The 17,690-nt window shown below is 34.4% G+C and overlaps 1 protein-coding gene across 2 annotated transcripts; it reads right to left on the bottom strand.

The window, feature by feature from the left end:
* Positions 1-10,028: 10,028 nt before the first annotated feature.
* On the bottom strand, positions 10,029-14,667 carry LOC111919010 (MADS-box protein JOINTLESS). 2 transcript variants are annotated; one of them, XM_023914619.3, is made up of 9 exons: positions 14,353-14,667; positions 13,876-14,070; positions 12,175-12,253; positions 11,497-11,561; positions 11,314-11,413; positions 11,005-11,046; positions 10,846-10,887; positions 10,607-10,761; positions 10,029-10,151 (listed from the first exon to the last, which is right to left on the bottom strand). In XM_023914619.3, exons 2-9 carry the CDS (start codon positions 14,061-14,063, stop codon positions 10,133-10,135), a joined length of 690 nt encoding a protein of 229 aa, XP_023770387.1. In that variant the 5' UTR covers positions 14,064-14,070; positions 14,353-14,667; the 3' UTR covers positions 10,029-10,132. The 2 variants fall into 2 exon arrangements, with proteins under 2 accessions (XP_023770387.1, XP_023770386.1); XM_023914618.3 differs by having other exon boundaries at positions 13,876-14,667.
* Between the last annotated feature and the right edge of the window lie 3,023 nt (positions 14,668-17,690).

Genomic DNA, 17,690 nt, shown 5'->3' with positions numbered 1-17,690 from the left:
AAACATTGTATTCAAATATCAAGATGGAACACGAATGCTATATTGTTTATTTTTGTACTTTTTGATCCATGAACTTAGTTGCACAGCTCGGCGTGTTCCGCCGCCTCGGCCGGGGTGTGACAAATACATGGTATTAAAATGATGAGATTCAAAACATAGTCACATAGTTCGCGGTACGCTCCAGTACGGGTATAGGTATGGGGTACGCAATTCGCTAGGCACTTGAAATATGGTACGTAAGGGGTAGGCTCATTTTGGTACGCTCAGAGACGCTCCGGTACGATGTACCATATATTGTAATACGATGTACCAGTTAACATCAAACTTCAAAACATATTAGTAATAAAATTAAAAGTTAAAAAGTTAAAACATGGAATCAAACAAACATTAAAAGTCCAAAACATGGAATCAAACTACATATTACATTAAAAGTCCAAAACATGGAATCAAACAAACATTAAAAGTCCAAAACATGGAATCAATCAAACATTAAAAATACAAAAGAGATTACTTCAAAACAAATTAACAAAGTAACAAACAGCAAAACTTAGTTCACCCTTTGTTTTTTTTCCTTTTCCACTATCTCTATCTTCATCCTCCTCCGACTCTTCCCAATCCATATCTTCTAGCAGTGAACTTGAACCTTCCTAAGTATGTTGATTCGGGATTCATATCCCATTTCTTGTGTGGTCCCTCTTTATAAGCTTCAGAAAATCTTGAAGTCAAACGGATATTTGAATGAACAAGAACAAGTTTGTCAGCCCTTGTACAGTTAAGCCGATTTCTCTTCATACTATGAATATAGGAATAAGTGCTCCAATTTCTTTCGGCTGAAGAACTACTTATGGGCTGGGACAATATTTTTTTGCCACTACAGCTAATTCTAGTGTTTCTGCACCATAAGTAGACCACCAATCAATTACTTCCATTTTAACTGCATCAATTTGCGTCGAAGGTAATGCATAAAGACCTTTCTTCATGTGAAAAGTAGCAAATTGTTCTCGTAATAATCGTTCTTCATCTCTATTTTCTGCAATGCGATTAAAAGCTTGCATTACACCCTGTACAACTTCTTTATAAAGGTTAGGTGTTTGTCTTCGTATACCATCCGGTGCGAACTTTTCAAGATAATCCGTATCATAAAATCGGGGACTTAAAGCAAATCCCAAACAATGCAATGGGATGTCCATTTTTTCCCACCTTTTTAATACAATTTCCTCTACTTGAGGGAAATACGACTCATACATACTTTCCGTCATCACTTCTTTGATTTCTCCCAACATATTGTCCATCTTTTCATATATTTCACCCATTTTGAGCCTTCACCATCACAAAATTTGACCATCAAAAAATAGGCTTTGTGATGCATACAATATTTTTAACTTCAATCCAAAATTCATCATCCCTAATATTGTCAACAACAAGCTGTCCAACTTGTCTAGTGTGTTCATCACTTTGTTTCACCCAATCTCTCCATGAATTAAGAGAAATAGTTGTAGATAGGGCCTCTCTACAAATGAGTAACCTATTTAACAAAACGTAGTGAGAGGCAAATCGAGTTTTTACAACTTTTAAAAGCGCCAACTTAGAATTGTCCCTAAAAATAGCTAAAGCTTGTCCATGGTTTTAAAAATATTTCACAATCCTTTTCCCCTTTGTATAAGTGTCCTCTAACCAAATAAACTCACTTGAAAAGTATTTAAAAATCAAGTTTAACGTGTGAACACAACACGGCGACCAAAATATATGCTTGTATACCTTTTCGAGTTCCTTTCCTGCTGCTTTACAATTGGTTGCGTTGTCCGTTACGACTTGGAGAACATTACTTGGCCCAACAGATTCAATTGCTTGCCTCAACAATTCTGCAATCCTTGCCCCTTTTTTCTCCACCCCAGAAAAGTCGTTGGCATGCATAAACATAGCACCACGGCTATTTACAGCAAGAACATTGATCAACGGGTTGTGTTTGATGTTTGACCAACCATCGGATACTATAGAAAGACCTTGTGAATACCATGTATCCTTAAATGGTGTTAGGCTCTTGTCAACATCTCTAACACATTCATCTAGTAGAACTGTCCTTGCTTTGTCACTATACGGTGCTTTGTAGCCTTCGGGTGCTTTTCTTATAGCATTTATCATATCACGAAATTTTGGATTACGCAAGACGTTAAATGGAATCCTGTTTACATATAAAGCCTTCACAATTTGTAAATCAACCATGCTTCTCTCCATTATGGAAAATGATTGCTCTAGCAGTTTCTTAGAGTATAAATTATGTTTTTTAGTGACTACAGAACATTTTAAGAATTTAGAGACTCCAAATTTTTCTGCATCATTCACCTTCTTCAACAACCATTGATAAAGTTCTCGATCATTCAAAACAGCTTTACACCTTTTAATTTCTGCATTTTTTCCCAGTTCGGCTCCAAAAAAAAAATGAGTATGTATTCGAGTGTATGAGCTTGTAAACTTTCCATTACAATGATTACATACCCACTGTTTAGAGCCCCCTGCGTTTTTACTGTTTCCATGCTTTAAAAACCTAACTTCATCAATCAAAGGCTTAGAATTGGAAGAATCATGTACCGATTGTTGTGATGAGCCCCTGATGACTGCTTACGATTCTGACTCCCAACTGGAACTTCGGCCTCTTCAACGTTCTGGTCGTCCTCGTTTGGAAGATCAACAAAATCATCTTGATTCAGGTCTCCATCTTCCTCACCGGTACCTGCTCTGTCCTTCTTTCCAAAAACCATCTTTGAATTTCACAAATTGAATGCAGAATTTTGTTGGGGTAAACTCGTTTCTGTATTGTGGAATAAGAAGAACACTCAATTGTGTTTGAGGCATGATCGAGCATCTCAATTTATCAGTGATTTTCCCTCCAATCGATAGACCTTCAGACTACTTCAATCGTGACTTTTGAGATACCGATCGCAGTACCATACTACTACTGAAATGTGGGTTCAATTAAACAAAAACGCGAAGCAAATCGCATTCGGTACATCGTACACATGAAAGGGGAAACGTCACTTTATAGGAAGAAATCACGTACCAAGGCGTACCGGGAACGTTAGCATACCGTGTGACAATAGTCAAATTCGGGTCAAGTCTAAGCCGGACAAGGTCAACGAGTCAAACCGGTCAACTCAATTAAACCTTGTATAATAGGGTTTGTAGTATGTAATTTCTGCATAACTCACTATCTTAATGAGAAAACATCACTTGGAAAGTTCGTGTGTTTAAATTTCTTTAACCTTAGTGCTAAACAATGAACAAGAACAATAAAACAATGTTGCATACTCATAGGGAGTGTGTAAGATCCTAAAACATGGCATAACGGGGTCTAAGGACCTTGCATTGCGAAGCCGGACACTCACATTCATCACACACGAAAACGCTCTCAATCGTTTTCACTCTATCTCTTCTTATCAAAAATCTCTCCCATATATCTCTTTGTATGAGAAATCTCTCCAAGAATGTCAAATCTCTCCCAAATCTCTCTAAGTATGTGAAATCTCTCCCACATATCTCTTTGTATGAGAAATCTCTCCAAGTATGTCAAATCTCTCCCAAATCTCTCTAAGTATGTGAAATCTCTCCCAAATATCTCTCTGTATGTGAAATCTCTCCCACATATCTCTTTGTATGAGAAATCTCTCCAAGTATGTAGAATCTCTCCCAAATCTCTCTAAGTATGTGAAATCTCTCCCACATATCTCTTTGTATGAGAAATCTCTCCAAGTATGTCAAATCTCTCCCAAATCTCTCTAAGTATGTGAAATCTCTCCCAAATATCTCTCTGTATGTGAAATCTCTCCCATATATCTCTTTGTATGAGAAATCTCTCCAAGTATGTTGAATCTCTCCCAAATCTCTCTAAGTATGTGAAATCTCTCCCAAATATCTCTTTGTATGAGAAATCTCTCCAAGAATGTCAAATCTCTCCCAAATATCTCTCTGTATGTGAAATCTCTCCCAAATATCTCTCTATATGTGAAATCTCTCCCAAATATCTCTTTGTATGAGAAATCTCTCCAAGAATGTCAAATCTCTCCCAAATATCTCTCTGTATGTGAAATCTCTCCCAAATATCTCTTTGTATGTGAAATCTCTCCAAGAATGTCAAATCTCTCCCAAATCTCTCTCGAAATCTCTCCCAACTTTCTATAATCACTCGGGGCATCCCGACCCTCGAATTTGGCGAAAACAGTCCAAAAACGGAAGTCTACGCGAAAAACGGACTTAAGGAACCGAAACCCCTCTTAGGAACCGAAACCCCTCTTAGGACCCGAAAGTCCTCTTAGGAACCGAACCTCGCTTAAAAGGAAGAACCGAACCGAAGGTACTGTTCACTACAGTTCCTTCGGTTCTGACTACTCTTCGGACCGAACCCTCGCCCTTCGCTTCTCGCTTCTAGCTCAGCCTCTCGCTTCCGAATCAGCACCATCCTGACCGAACCTCGGCCTAGGGACCGAACCTCGGCCTAGGACCGAGAGGTCTCGCTGGGAAGCCTTTTTCTCCCGGTTTTTGCATAGTTTTGCGTTTAAGGCCCGTTTTTAATTATTTTAACGCGGGATTTTCACCCAAAATCATATTTTAACATAATAAACCCTAAATATTCACAATTTAATCATATTTTCATAAAAATCTTTATTTAAATAATAAAAGCAAGTGAGTAAAGTACAAAGAGGTGGAGTGTTGAATTTCCTTTATTTTATGACACAAGCAACCTCCATCACCCACTCCATGTCACTATTCCCCATCAGCCCTTACCTAGTCATTTCATTGTACTTTTCCCACCTTTTTCCAACCCCACAATTGGTCAAAGGCTAGAAAAGCCTCCTCTCTCCTCATTTCTCTCATTTTCTCTCTTTTCACCAAAAAGAGCAAACACTTTTCTCTCTCATTTTCCCTCTCTAGAACTCGAGATTTGAGGGCTGATCTTGGGATTTCCCTCCACATTTGGTAAGAATAATCCCTTATCTTTATGCTTATTTCACTTCTTTCTACTCGAATCATGGATATCTTACACAAACTCTCTCATAATTGTGTTAGATCTTCGAATCTTCAAGTGATTCTTCAAGTGTTCTTGGGTTGAACACTTCTCTTCTTCAACACTTACCTACTGAAATCACTCAAGGTGAGTTCATACCCCTATATTTTCATGTTTTCTCAAGTTTTTAAGGGGGGAATACAAGTTAAAACACCAAGAACATAACTAAAATTTTCTAACAGCTTTCATCAGAAAAGTTGGACTCCATTCACGGACTGTTTTGGACGACTTAAACATTTTTGTTTGAAAAACTGTTTTAGGTGTAAGTAGTTCCAGTTCTTAGCTTTAAAATGACTACTTGCACATCTCCATACGATTTTTCTACAATTTATGGTGATTTTTACAAAACTGCCTATCATTTCAAACACCAATCCGGACCAGTCTGTGATTATGGACTTTTTCACCCAAGTTGGAGGTCATTAAAAATCATGATAAAAATTATGAGTAAACTAGACACATTTTGGGAACTCTCAGAATTTACGGATTTAGTTTTTGACTTCGTATGATTTTTCTATGGCTTTTCTAAAACAGTGCAGGAAGGTCTAATTTAGTTAACATCATATAATTTTCATAACACTTTGTATTATGTTGAGCAAAGTGTATAATAATAAATTCTAAGTAATGAACGTGTTCCTTTGTAAATTTTATCATCATAAACTGAAAATAAGTCATTCATGATAAGATTATTCATTCATTTAGAACACGTATATAAGCTATAATAAACATAGTTTAATGGATTTCATAACACTAACGCTTTTTCATAAAAGAGTTCTTATATATTACAAACATTTTGGATAAAACTATAATAGGTATAGTTTATGATACATCACATAACACACACGTACAAAAAGGGTACATTCATACAGAAAGGTTTTACACTCACGCACACAACTTGTAAACTTGTTAACCTAAATTGTGAGACAATCTCTTTCCGTACGTCCGAGTGCGGGATATAAATTCCTGTTAGTTATAATCAGAGTCTCCTCGAGGGAGAACGTGATAGTTGTGTATAGATCTATATTGGGTTTGACACCCCACACCTTGCTGCTAGCTACAGTGGGACCTGCAGGTCTACGGGTGACAAATGTCATTTCAGTTTTACGACGCCTGAGAAACGTCGTGGCAGGTTCATTTAGTCATAGTATGATTATAGCAACTCACATAGGGATATAACAATACATAAAGTTTACGGGATTTTTATAAAACTTAAATGGGTTTTATGTCGATTTTAAAATCACTTTTTATCTCAATAAGTACAGATATTACTGTACACTTTCGGTTTTGGTATTTATGACTACACATCATTTGAAACCACATTTATATCTTTAAGTATGGACAATACTTGTTATTTTCTCGGTCCTGAGATTTAGGACTACATATACATAAAGTATTAACAAACATAAGAATTTACGGGAATTTCATTTAATTCAAGCGCGTTTATGTCAATTTAAACACATATCATTTTCTATTAGTAAGAGAGGTTACTTATACATTTTGGTCGTCGGTTATAAGACTACATTATATAAATTTTATAAAGAAAATATCGGATTTTCTGGATACATATTCTATCGCTTTTACAAGGAAAACGATTTACTTCTCCAACAAAATCTCTTATGAACTCACCAACCTTTGTGTTGACACTTTTCAAAACTACTTGTATTCTCAGGAATTCAGTGAAAACAGGAAATCAACAACGTTTTGAGGATGGGACGATGAATCGTCAAACAGTTCATTTTGTTTCATAATGTAATTGATTCGAATCATGTAAACATATACTTTGGTGTAACTTTTTCAATTATATTTATGATGGTTGTATTTACTTTGAGCACTATTATACTCGTTGTTGTGATACTCTACATGAAGTCCTCCACCCTCGGACGTTTCCGCCATCCTTGGTTTGGGGGTGTGACATACCGCGTTTTGGTACAGACGACCCAATATCAAAATTGTGGCCCTATTAGCTATTTATGTGACTATGATTCAAAATACCCTTAGTCTGACAGATGAACAATGAAACAATGCATTGATTACTATGACACTATTTAAAAAGTACTTCCTATGTCTATTGTATACCCTTCATTTTTCCATGTTTACATTAATTGGTTATATATACATTTGTTCCTATTATTAATTGGTTATTGTTTACTATGAAGTGGTCCACCGTTGACTGAGATACAGGTGGATGATCTACCTTAGACTGAGAACAAGTTGAGGAGATTCAAGAAATTATCCCTGATACACAAAAATAAACTGAAGAAGAAGAAGGCATTGATGACGCCCAAGAAAATGATGAAAAAGAAGAAGTCATTGATGACACCCAAGTTAGTAACATGCACCTGAGGATTGTGAAAAGAATAAGGTCCTCACAGATAATTGTTAAAACCAAGCTGAAAAAACAACACATAGGATGCGCTGGTACTTCTTCAAATTCAACATTAGAGTTTATTAGGATGTTAAGGTATTAAGCGTAATAATTAGTCAATGGTGATTAGGTTTCCATTTTTGTACATCTTTTTTGAATGTTGCTTTTGTGCATCTTTTGTGAATGCCCTTAAACTAATTGGTGATAACCATTTTTGCACATTTTTTGTAAACACATTGACACATTGTGAATGCCCTTAACATGGTTGGTAATTACATATTGGATTTTGTTGCTTTAAGATTATATAGGTCAATTGTGCATATTTCATGGTCATGTTTGTTTTGTTCCTTACCTTTTGGCCAATTGGAAGTTTCATCGTCATAATTGTCATTTAAGGTTATTTTTGTTTTGTTAAGGACATGGCATATTGGTCATATTTGTTTTGTTAATAATATATTGGTCATTTGGAAGTTTCAAAGTCATATTTGTCATATATGGTCATATATGCATATGTCAAGGTCATATTTGTCATATATGTTCATATATGCGTATGTCAAGGTCATATTTCTCATCACAGGTTCAAGGTTATATTTCTTGAAATTCATATATGCAGAACATAAGATCATATTCCCATTTCATTAACCAAAAGATTACATGATCATATTTCCATTACACCATGACAATAAACCAAAAGATTGCATGTCCTACCATACCATAATACCCTAAAACTTATACTAAACTAAACATACATCATCCCTACAATGAAACACACCAAACAAACCATCATCCACTTCTAGAATCCAAGTACATTAGCATGTATATGAGCGTTCACAGGCATTGCAATCTGATTAGCAGCTTCAAGGGCATTAGAGTCGTTAACAAGTATTTCAACTTCATTAACATGGTTATTGAAAGGAAGAACTACACCATCATTAGCAACAACTCCCAATTCATATATCTTCTCTATATACCACTTGTTCAATAGTGGTGGATCAATCCAACGAAAATACCCACAATCTTTCTCTTCATCCTACATAACATATAGAAACATAGAAAGATGCAAGTTTTAAACCAAAAGAGTGAAATTGAAGAATATATACCATGTAATTTGGGCAACCAAAGAACCTCCGACTTGGATTCTTTCGAGTCCATGATATCCACATTCCAATTGTATCTCCATAATAAGACCTTCTAATGTTGCTACTTGAAGAACTCAACATCGATTTGCCTGATTGCCCTAATCGCACCTTCGAGTGTTTGATGATTAAGAAGAAGCTGATGTGTAAATTGCTTCAATTTATCCCTCTTAAGTGGCATGTAGGATGCCATTTCACATGTTGACTGGCAAGTAAGGTGTCACATCAGATTACCAGTTAACCCATTACTTACCTTGTTTTGATTATAATAACCAATAATTATGACTTAATTATAAAAAAATGGTGAGAAATAAATTGATTATAAGGTCAAAACATAAAGATTTTTATACAGGTTTTTCTATGAAGAAAAATCCAAGCTACCATTCAAAAAGATGGGTTCCAAATTTGATAGATTACTTTTTAAGAAATTATTGATTTTTTACATTGAAAATACCACGTTCGGTATGATTGTTGCATCAAATAAGTTTTTGCATTATACCGTGAAGGTTATAAAGTGCACTGATTTTATTGATCATGTATATGTGTTTTTTAATTTGTGACCTACCGGTTAGTACATAATCTTAAATCTTAAAATTAGTGGATGAAAGTATCTTATTTTACATGACCATTTTACTAACAATTTATTTGGTTAATTGTGTAGATGTTATTGATAGGCGTTGTTAGAAGTTTTACATGAAGTCTTTTGTTAGAGAGAATGACAAACGTACACGAAAAACAAACTTACAAATTGAAAATTCGTATAAAAATAATAAACTTACCAATAATACATCAAATATTATATATAAAATATTTAGAGAATTATAAATTATCACTATATCTTTTTATTATTAACTAATACTGTTTTATTACTTAAAAGAATATTTATAGATTTATGAATTGTCACTATATCTTTTTTTTTTTTATTAGTATTTACTATTGTTTTATTACTTAAAGTACTTATTTATTTGTAATTTCTATCATGTTTTATCTTAACATATTGTTTTATAATTCACAAATCTTGGTTACTAATTACTTAATATTTTTTTATTCAACTTGTGTGTGTGTGTGTGTATGTGTGTGTATATATATATATATATATATATATATATATATATATATATATATATATATATATATATATATATATATATATATATATTTGTTTTATAATTCCTAAATCTTCATTACTAATTATTAAATCTTTTTTTATTCAATAAGTGTGTGTGTGTGTGTGTGTATATATATATATATATATATATATATATATATATACACACACACACACACATATACACTCAAAATGAAATGTTTTAGTATCTTTTAATAACTAAAGGAATTTATGACTGATTTATAGATACAAGTCAGTCAAGATACATCATTCTATGTTGAGCACATCACACAACTTACCCACCAATTGAGTTCAGATCAGAGTCCTGCTAATAAGAACATAAAAATAATCGGCAGAAATATATAGGGGTAAATCAATCATAATTATAATAATCCTTGTCAAAGGTCATATCCATAAGCATCATCTTCTTAGCTATCAATTACATATATAAATCCTACAAGCTCCAATCAACCTGGGTAAGGAAGCCTGCACCAAAATCCCAACAAATGATTAATCCGAGTTCATTGCTTTTGCTTCTTATTTCATTATGTCGACTCTATTTTCATATAAAGGTGTAAAACTCAGATGAAAAACCAAACGTACACAAAAACCATATTTCATTTCCAAACATGAAAGATGATTAATTTTAGTACCGTTTCATAGTTACAGAACAGCATTACAAGTAAAACAAAAGAAACTTTTCTTTTATACATTCTTCTAAAATATTTTTCAAATTTTAAAACAGATTCTGTGCCATTAACTTTTCTTATTTACCTTTGGAATCTCACAAACCAAAAATATATAGGCTTGGTATAGTAGGGTTCAATGAGATAGGCATGTTGGAAAATATAGCTATATATGTAGTTTCACTTTATATCTGATTTGCTAAACTTTCAAAATCATTACCAAAAGCATGCTTTATTAGAGGGTGATGTACTAACCCTAATTTGAGGGATGTATAGGAGCTTTCATAGTCTTGGCCAGGATCAGCAGAATCAGAAATGTTGGTCACCGATTCGGATGACTGGCCTTCCTCACCAATTACATTCTCAGTATCACCATGAACCTGTTCTCTAACCTTTGATATCTCCATCATCTTCATTCCACCATTCAGATGAAAAGTTAATAAAAAGTTAGAGGTATAACACCAAAAAAGGTAAGTGGAAAATAGGACTCATACTTCTTTTTTAAGTCGGTCATTCTCCTCCATCAGTTCTGTTCCCTGCATAGTTATACCAAGATTGCTATGAACCCAGATATTCATGAACATTATTGTTCAAGATTATGATATAAGATATGATATTTTCTAAAATTGGGACAAGTAGATTGTAATTCTTACCTTTTCTTGAAGACGATTGATCTCATTCATAATTACCTCTCCCTGGACGAAATAAAAAATGGAATGTAAAACCTACAGTAGAACTACTAAAAAATAACACATACTTTTGAGTGTTTGCTAATTTGACAAACATATATAAGATTTAAATAAATTTACAAGCATTCAGACAAGATTGCACAAAAAAGCAATCCTATGAAATATTTTGGTTGCTTTGGGTCTAGAAAACTCCAATTTTTCATGTTACTCTAGAAATTTTACTAATAAGAAGCATACAATAGAACTTTGCAATTTTATGAGAAGGAAATGGACCTTTTTTGCAACAACACGCCCTAATCCAGCTTCAAGGGACTTCTCCAGCTGGTGTAGCTCTTCGATACTTAAAAGATGAAGTTCCTCCCCCCTCAACCTCCTGTCTTTCATAGAAAATTATATGCAAACCAAACACATGTAAAACAAGTAAAAGATCACAAAGACTTGACCATGAGAATGTACCTTAATTGAAGAGTTCTCTCAGCAACTTCTTTACTTAATTTGGCATAGTTGGCGTCTTCAACCAGCTGCAAAACAAAATTTTAACCAAGTTATGAAAGAAGAAAATGATTTATAAGTAGACTGTAGTTCATAGTTATCATTATCTGGGTGTCATTTACATGCTTAGAGGAGAAAGGAAGGGATGTGGTTTGAGATCCCATTTCCTCAAGGTAACAAGAATGAAGATGGATAGGATAAAGGAAGAAGGAAGAAGGGAGGAGATTAAAGAGCTGAAGAAAATGATGAGATGTATAGGAGCTTTTTGAAATCATTTCTGAATCACCCAGTAACTAATTTTACAATCAAAAGACTCCACAATAAATTGTGTGAAGATCAAGTAAGACTAAAGTTGTGCTGCAAGCTATAAGACCATAATTACAAATTAAGCTAGTTCACCAAAGCTCCTTAATTAAGTTTAAATAGTTGAGAGGGAAGTCTTTGTACAATTGTACATGGTCCTTAAATTGCGTTTTACAAAAAAAGTTACTTTCTGTGTACTCGAAAAACTGCCATTTCAGATCACAGTATATATAACCGTAGGCATTACAAGTTCATACACGCAACATCAAACTATATAATATATTATAAATTAAAATGTGGACAAAAATTAACAACCTTAGAGTGAAATAATAAACTCACCTGCAACTCAAGTGATGGTTGGTCAAGCTTTTGGAGATTTTTTGAATGCAGGCTATGCCTTTCAAGTATTTCTTTCATGCTGGAGAACATGCCAAACATATAAATGGATTAAAGAACAAATTAATGAGGGTACAAATACCCTAGAGGCCTAGATATGCTATAAAAGAGTAACTTACTCCACGTTTCCAATCAAATCATTCTAGATCAATGTACTACATGTTTACACATAGAGGGACATGAACCTAAAATTACACTCAACATTTGACTTTGAATGTATCATCATAAATGAAAGTCATTTTTCAACTTTGAGGTTCATAGATAACTTAATAAGAGATAATAGCCTTGTTATACTAATTATACATTTAATTTTATGGAAAGTTTTTCATGTTAAGAGGTCTATTTGCCATTAGAAAACTTCAGAGTAATTTCTGCTTAAAGGATTTGAAAGAGACAAGGAGTAGAATCATAAGATACGGATACCACCTATATGAAATGGATACTACCATGCTTAATGTTGAGTACAAGAAAACATGTGCATAAAAACCATAGTTTGTGAAGAGCATAAGGAAGTGACCTACATATTCAGAAGGATGCTTGAATTGTCTGAATATTGTGAAGGATGCTTGTGAATTGTTCACTATAAAAACAAGGTTTGGTCCTGGCCTCATTAAGTAATAGAAAATGCCTTAAATTAGGGAAGAGAACAACCCAACATATTATGTGCACAATAATTGTTAAAAAGAGAATAGACCTAGTTTTTATCACATTGACCAAATTATTGGCACCCATTATCTCAAGTGGCAAAATTACACACGTTAATTCAAAAGAAGCCTAATAAAGAGATCTTGTATCATATAATGGAATAGATCTATCCTAAAAGAATTTCTGAGCTCTTTAATGTATGACCATAAGGATCTAATTTAGTGATTTATATCTAAACAAAAAATTCTAGAAAAAAAAGACTAGCTATTCTTGATGAATTGGTTGAAACTACTTCAGTGAGGATCTATGATGAAAAGCTTACTCCATCCATCTCAAAAATAAAATCAAATTTAAACCCCTGGAGTCAGAGTTTCAGTTGTACATCAACAATGATCAAAAGTCATGTGGTCCAACCAAACAATTTGCCAAACAGATTAAAACCATTAAACTATCTTAAAAAATATGGATTACAGAACTACAAGCCAAAAAGTTATAGGTTTAATTAACTTTGATCTGAAGAAGTAAGTGCTAGGTTAAACTTCCGAAATCAAATCTGAGCTACTTTTGGAGGAAGCTATAAACTATAAAGGGTTACATTCTATATAGAAAACAGCAGAAAGCTACAGTAGGTAAGCATAACAAGAATCAAACTTTCATTGCTTGGGCACAGTACAAACCAAACAAGCATGTAGTACAAACCAAAATTTACAAGGAAAGAAAACATCACATCCTAAAGAATGAACAGTGGTTTTGTTTTTACATTTACGTTTTCACAGTTTGTCAATAGTCTATTATCCCTCCATAGTTTTCTGATAAACTCAAAACCCTTAGTTCGCAATTAAAAGCCAAATTTGACGGATCCGGCTGTCACAATATCTCCACAACGAAATAAAAAAAAAACCCTAACTATGAAATTCCATGATAGAAACTCTAGCACCGAAAAAGAAAAGCAATCTTGAAACACTCACATATGTAATAAATACATCTAACGAAGATTACCTAGAGCTAGAATACTGAAAGAGTTTGCCAGTAGAGGAGAAGATGACGATAGCAACATCAGCATCACAAAGTACAGAGAGCTCTTCGGCTTTCTTGAACAGCCCTCTCCTCCTCTTGGAGAAGGTCACCTGTCTTGCTGTAGCATTATCAATCTTTTTAATCTGTATTTTTTCCCTAGCCATGATCATAAGTGCACTGCAGCACATACACACTCACTTTGTGCCCGAAAGAGAAAGAAAATCACACACACACAAAACAGGTGATCAAGAAAATCAAAATTCTGACAAAGATTTTTCAAGAGAGCACGGAATAAACCAGCATACAAATGAAGGGGTCTCTTATAAATGGAAATATTGATCTTTGATGGTAAACAACCAAAAAGCTTGCATTATTTCTTTTGCCAAATTTGGTGGGCATACAAAATACTAAAATTAGTAACCCTAAACATAACAAAAGCAGATAGCAACACCCATTTACCCAATTCTATCTTTTATCCAGATGAAGAAGAAGAAGGTGGTGATGATGATGATGATGATGATGATGATTAGTTGGTGAAGGTGATGAATCTTTTACAAGTAAAAAACTGAACTTTCAAAAAGAAAACGAAAACCCATCGACAATGCAGTGGAGATTTCACAGACTGGAATATATTCTAAAGAAAATCTATGGGGTTGAGTTCATGTCAGTCGTGATGGGTGGTGAATTTGGGGAAAGGAAAATGATCTGTATTTGGGTAAAAACTGATGTGCAATAAGGCATGGGAGGGAAGAGAAGAGGTGACTTTTGTTTTGTTTATGTAGTTTTATTAACTTCCAATTTTAAAGGAAAATATTCTTTTTATGGTGAAACAAATTCTTGGATTGATTCACCTACCTTTACCATGTGAAGTAAGTTTTAAATTTGACAGGAAGTTGATGCGAATGCTCGGCTCTTGGGAAGACCCATGAGCTATGTCGGAGTAAACGGTGTTCTTGTTTCCTATTTACCATCTACTTTGATTTATTTTCCATTACCTCTTACAACTTATATTGATTTATTTTTCATGTTTTTGTTTCTTTTTAAAGGTTATACGTTCCCTTCAATTGCATTGTGTACTCATCTATGTGAGTGTAATAATGTTTGTGTAAGCACACCATGATGAAACGATTTATATAACTGAAGAGGTAGATATAGTAATACCCTTTATATGTTGTATTTTATTTCTTACATTTACAGAAATATATCTCATTTAAGCAAAACATAAGAATAACTTATGATTAATTATTTTTATTCTTGTTACTAAAAATTTTAAAAAGTGATACTAATTTAATAATAATTGTAACGTCCCAATTTCACAACCAAAATTTCTATTTTTAAATTAGGTAAAAGTGTTAGTTCATAAAAACCAGGTCAAGAAAAAAGTATGAGTATTACATACAGTCATATCCTGAAAAATAGAGTATCATAGAAATGCAAAATCACAAAAGTTGTTGATGAGTGTGTACAGTCAAGTTTTTGCCTTCCCATGATCTTCTAAAGTATCTGAAACACATTTAAATCCATAACTGTAAGCACGAAGCTTATGAGTTCCCCAAAATATCACATATATCACAACATAGTAAACATATATGGGCTATCAGCAACCATGGACTATTAGCAGTCTTGAGGACTATCAGCAATTATATAGGCTCACAATAGCCCTATGGGTTATCATCAACCTTGCAGAATATTAGTAATCTTGGAGTTATCGGCAACTCAATAATACACATACCATAAATAAGCAAATAATACTCAGCTAGTCTAGCATGCACATCACCATGGCATAGGTAATAAAGAAAGAAGACTCGCCTCACAAATAACATACTAACACAACAACTCTCTGACAGTGAAGACTAGTACTAAGAATCTCCTGATCATCAATATAGAAGTACCCTCTTAGTCTCCCTAAAACCCACCAACATGACCACAAGTCAACTTGGTCAAAAAGTCAACAATCAAGGTCAACGGTCAAAGTCAACCCCATATGACCTTCTACGTCGTGGGCATCCATAGGTTTGTACCAAAATAACCACAACGTCGTGGCAAGGGTCTCGCCATGTCGTGGCGTTTCACGGCTTTGTGTTCTTAATTAATCGATGCCACGGAGTGGGGCCTTAGCCACCATGACATGGCTCGCCAAAAAATCCTCAAAATTATATTTAATAAATTAAACTTGGAAAAAATCATTACTTGGAAAAATTGATGTAACAATTATCCCCTATTTGAGCCAGATTTTGCCCTCGAAATCCACTGTTATGAACAACTTAGGGTAGTGCTTCATCATCTCCTCCTCGGATTCCCGACTCCATTCGGAACCCTTTCGGTTATGCTATTGTACCTTAACCAACCCCATCTCCTTATTGCGTAAGGCATTCGTCTTCCGATCCAGATTGAAAATGATCGCTCAACATAGTTCAGGCGTGCGTGGACATGAATATCATCCAATGGAACTATAGTTGTCTCGTCGGCCACACACTTCTGCAATTGCAAAAACATGGAAGGTGTTATGGATTTGAATGAGCTCATCTAGTACATCTAATCGGTAGGCCACCATGCCTACCCTGTCCATGAATCAAAACAGACCAATAAACCTGGGGCCCTGCTTTCCTCGTTTCCCAAAATGGATGACACCCTTCCAAGGGGATACCTTCAGAAGTATCATATCCCCAACCTGAAAATCTAACTCCGAATGGCGTCGGTCCTCATAGATCTTCTGTTGGCTTTGAGCCATTAGCAATCTATGCTTTACCTATTGAATAAGTTTTGTCATCTTGAGCACTATTATCATGCTCCCCATGACACTCTGCCCAACTTCTCCCCAACAAACCGGGGTTCGACACTTTCTCCCGTAGAGACGCTTGTAGGGAGGCATACTGTGACAACTGGAAAATTTTAGACCAAGTTAGGTCTAAACTTCAATCATGTGCCAGTGAATTCATAACGTAATCATCTTAAGGGGGAGATAATTGTAACGCCCGCAGATTCGGGCTAGTCAATTTAGAGACAATAAGCGTCGAAAATGACTTTTTGATAGAGGATTATTTAGAATAAATAATCTTAACTAAGTTGTAGTATATGTCACAAGGTTTCCATACATATAAAGTGTTGGGTTTTCAGCATTCTAACACTCCTATGGTGTACATGCAACCTTATATGCTTTGGATCTATGTTTTCTCTATTATACATACACACATTCAAAATTCTAAAGCATCATCCTAACTAGCATACAATGGAGTATCTATACTACAAAAGTCTAGTTAGATGACATACCTTTTGATGGAGCTTGAAGTCTTGAACCTTTAAGACCTTAGTGCCCCAAGTGTTGCACCTCAAATGGAATCACACAACACCACCAAAAATTGAAATAACTTGAGAAGAGGTTACTTGGTTCACTCTATGAAATCGACTTTGCCCTCTTTTGTATCCACTAGTGCCCATTTCATGAACCATATGGTCCTTTATATAGTGTGGCTCATTTAGGGTTACACCTTGTAAACCCTAATGTGCATGACTTTCCATTTTCCTTCATGATCCATGGGTTTTGACCTCCATGGAATATCCATGGGTTACCACATGGTTAAGCCCAACATGAAGGACAATGGATCACAAGCCCACATATATAAGAATGAATGATTTACATAATCAATCCTTATATATTTAATTAGTCTCTTTTGATCACAAAATTAATTCCAAATTAATTCTTGATCAATACTAATTAAATAATATGATTTCATATTAATATATTAGAACTTATAATATATTAATATAAATCATAAATAAACTTTTCTCATTTGTCT

The sequence above is a fragment of the Lactuca sativa genome, chromosome 3 (assembly GCF_002870075.4).
Source record: "Lactuca sativa cultivar Salinas chromosome 3, Lsat_Salinas_v11, whole genome shotgun sequence".
Taxonomy (NCBI): domain Eukaryota; kingdom Viridiplantae; phylum Streptophyta; class Magnoliopsida; order Asterales; family Asteraceae; genus Lactuca; species Lactuca sativa.
Note: the sequence above shows the minus strand (reverse complement) of the source record. Positions and strands in the feature narration are given on the sequence as shown.

Bases quoted from the DNA above. Each gene is read 5' to 3' on its own strand.
- LOC111919010 (XM_023914618.3), bottom strand. From the start codon at position 14,081: ATGTGCTGCAGTGCACTTATGATCATGGCTAGGGAAAAAATACAGATT. The intron at 11,562-12,174 runs GTGAGTTTATTA...TTTGTTTTGCAG, and splicing joins AACCATCACTTGAGTTGCAG to CTGGTTGAAGACGCCAACTA. The intron at 10,762-10,845 runs GTATGAGTCCTA...GGTGGAATGAAG, and splicing joins ATGACCGACTTAAAAAAGAA to ATGATGGAGATATCAAAGGT.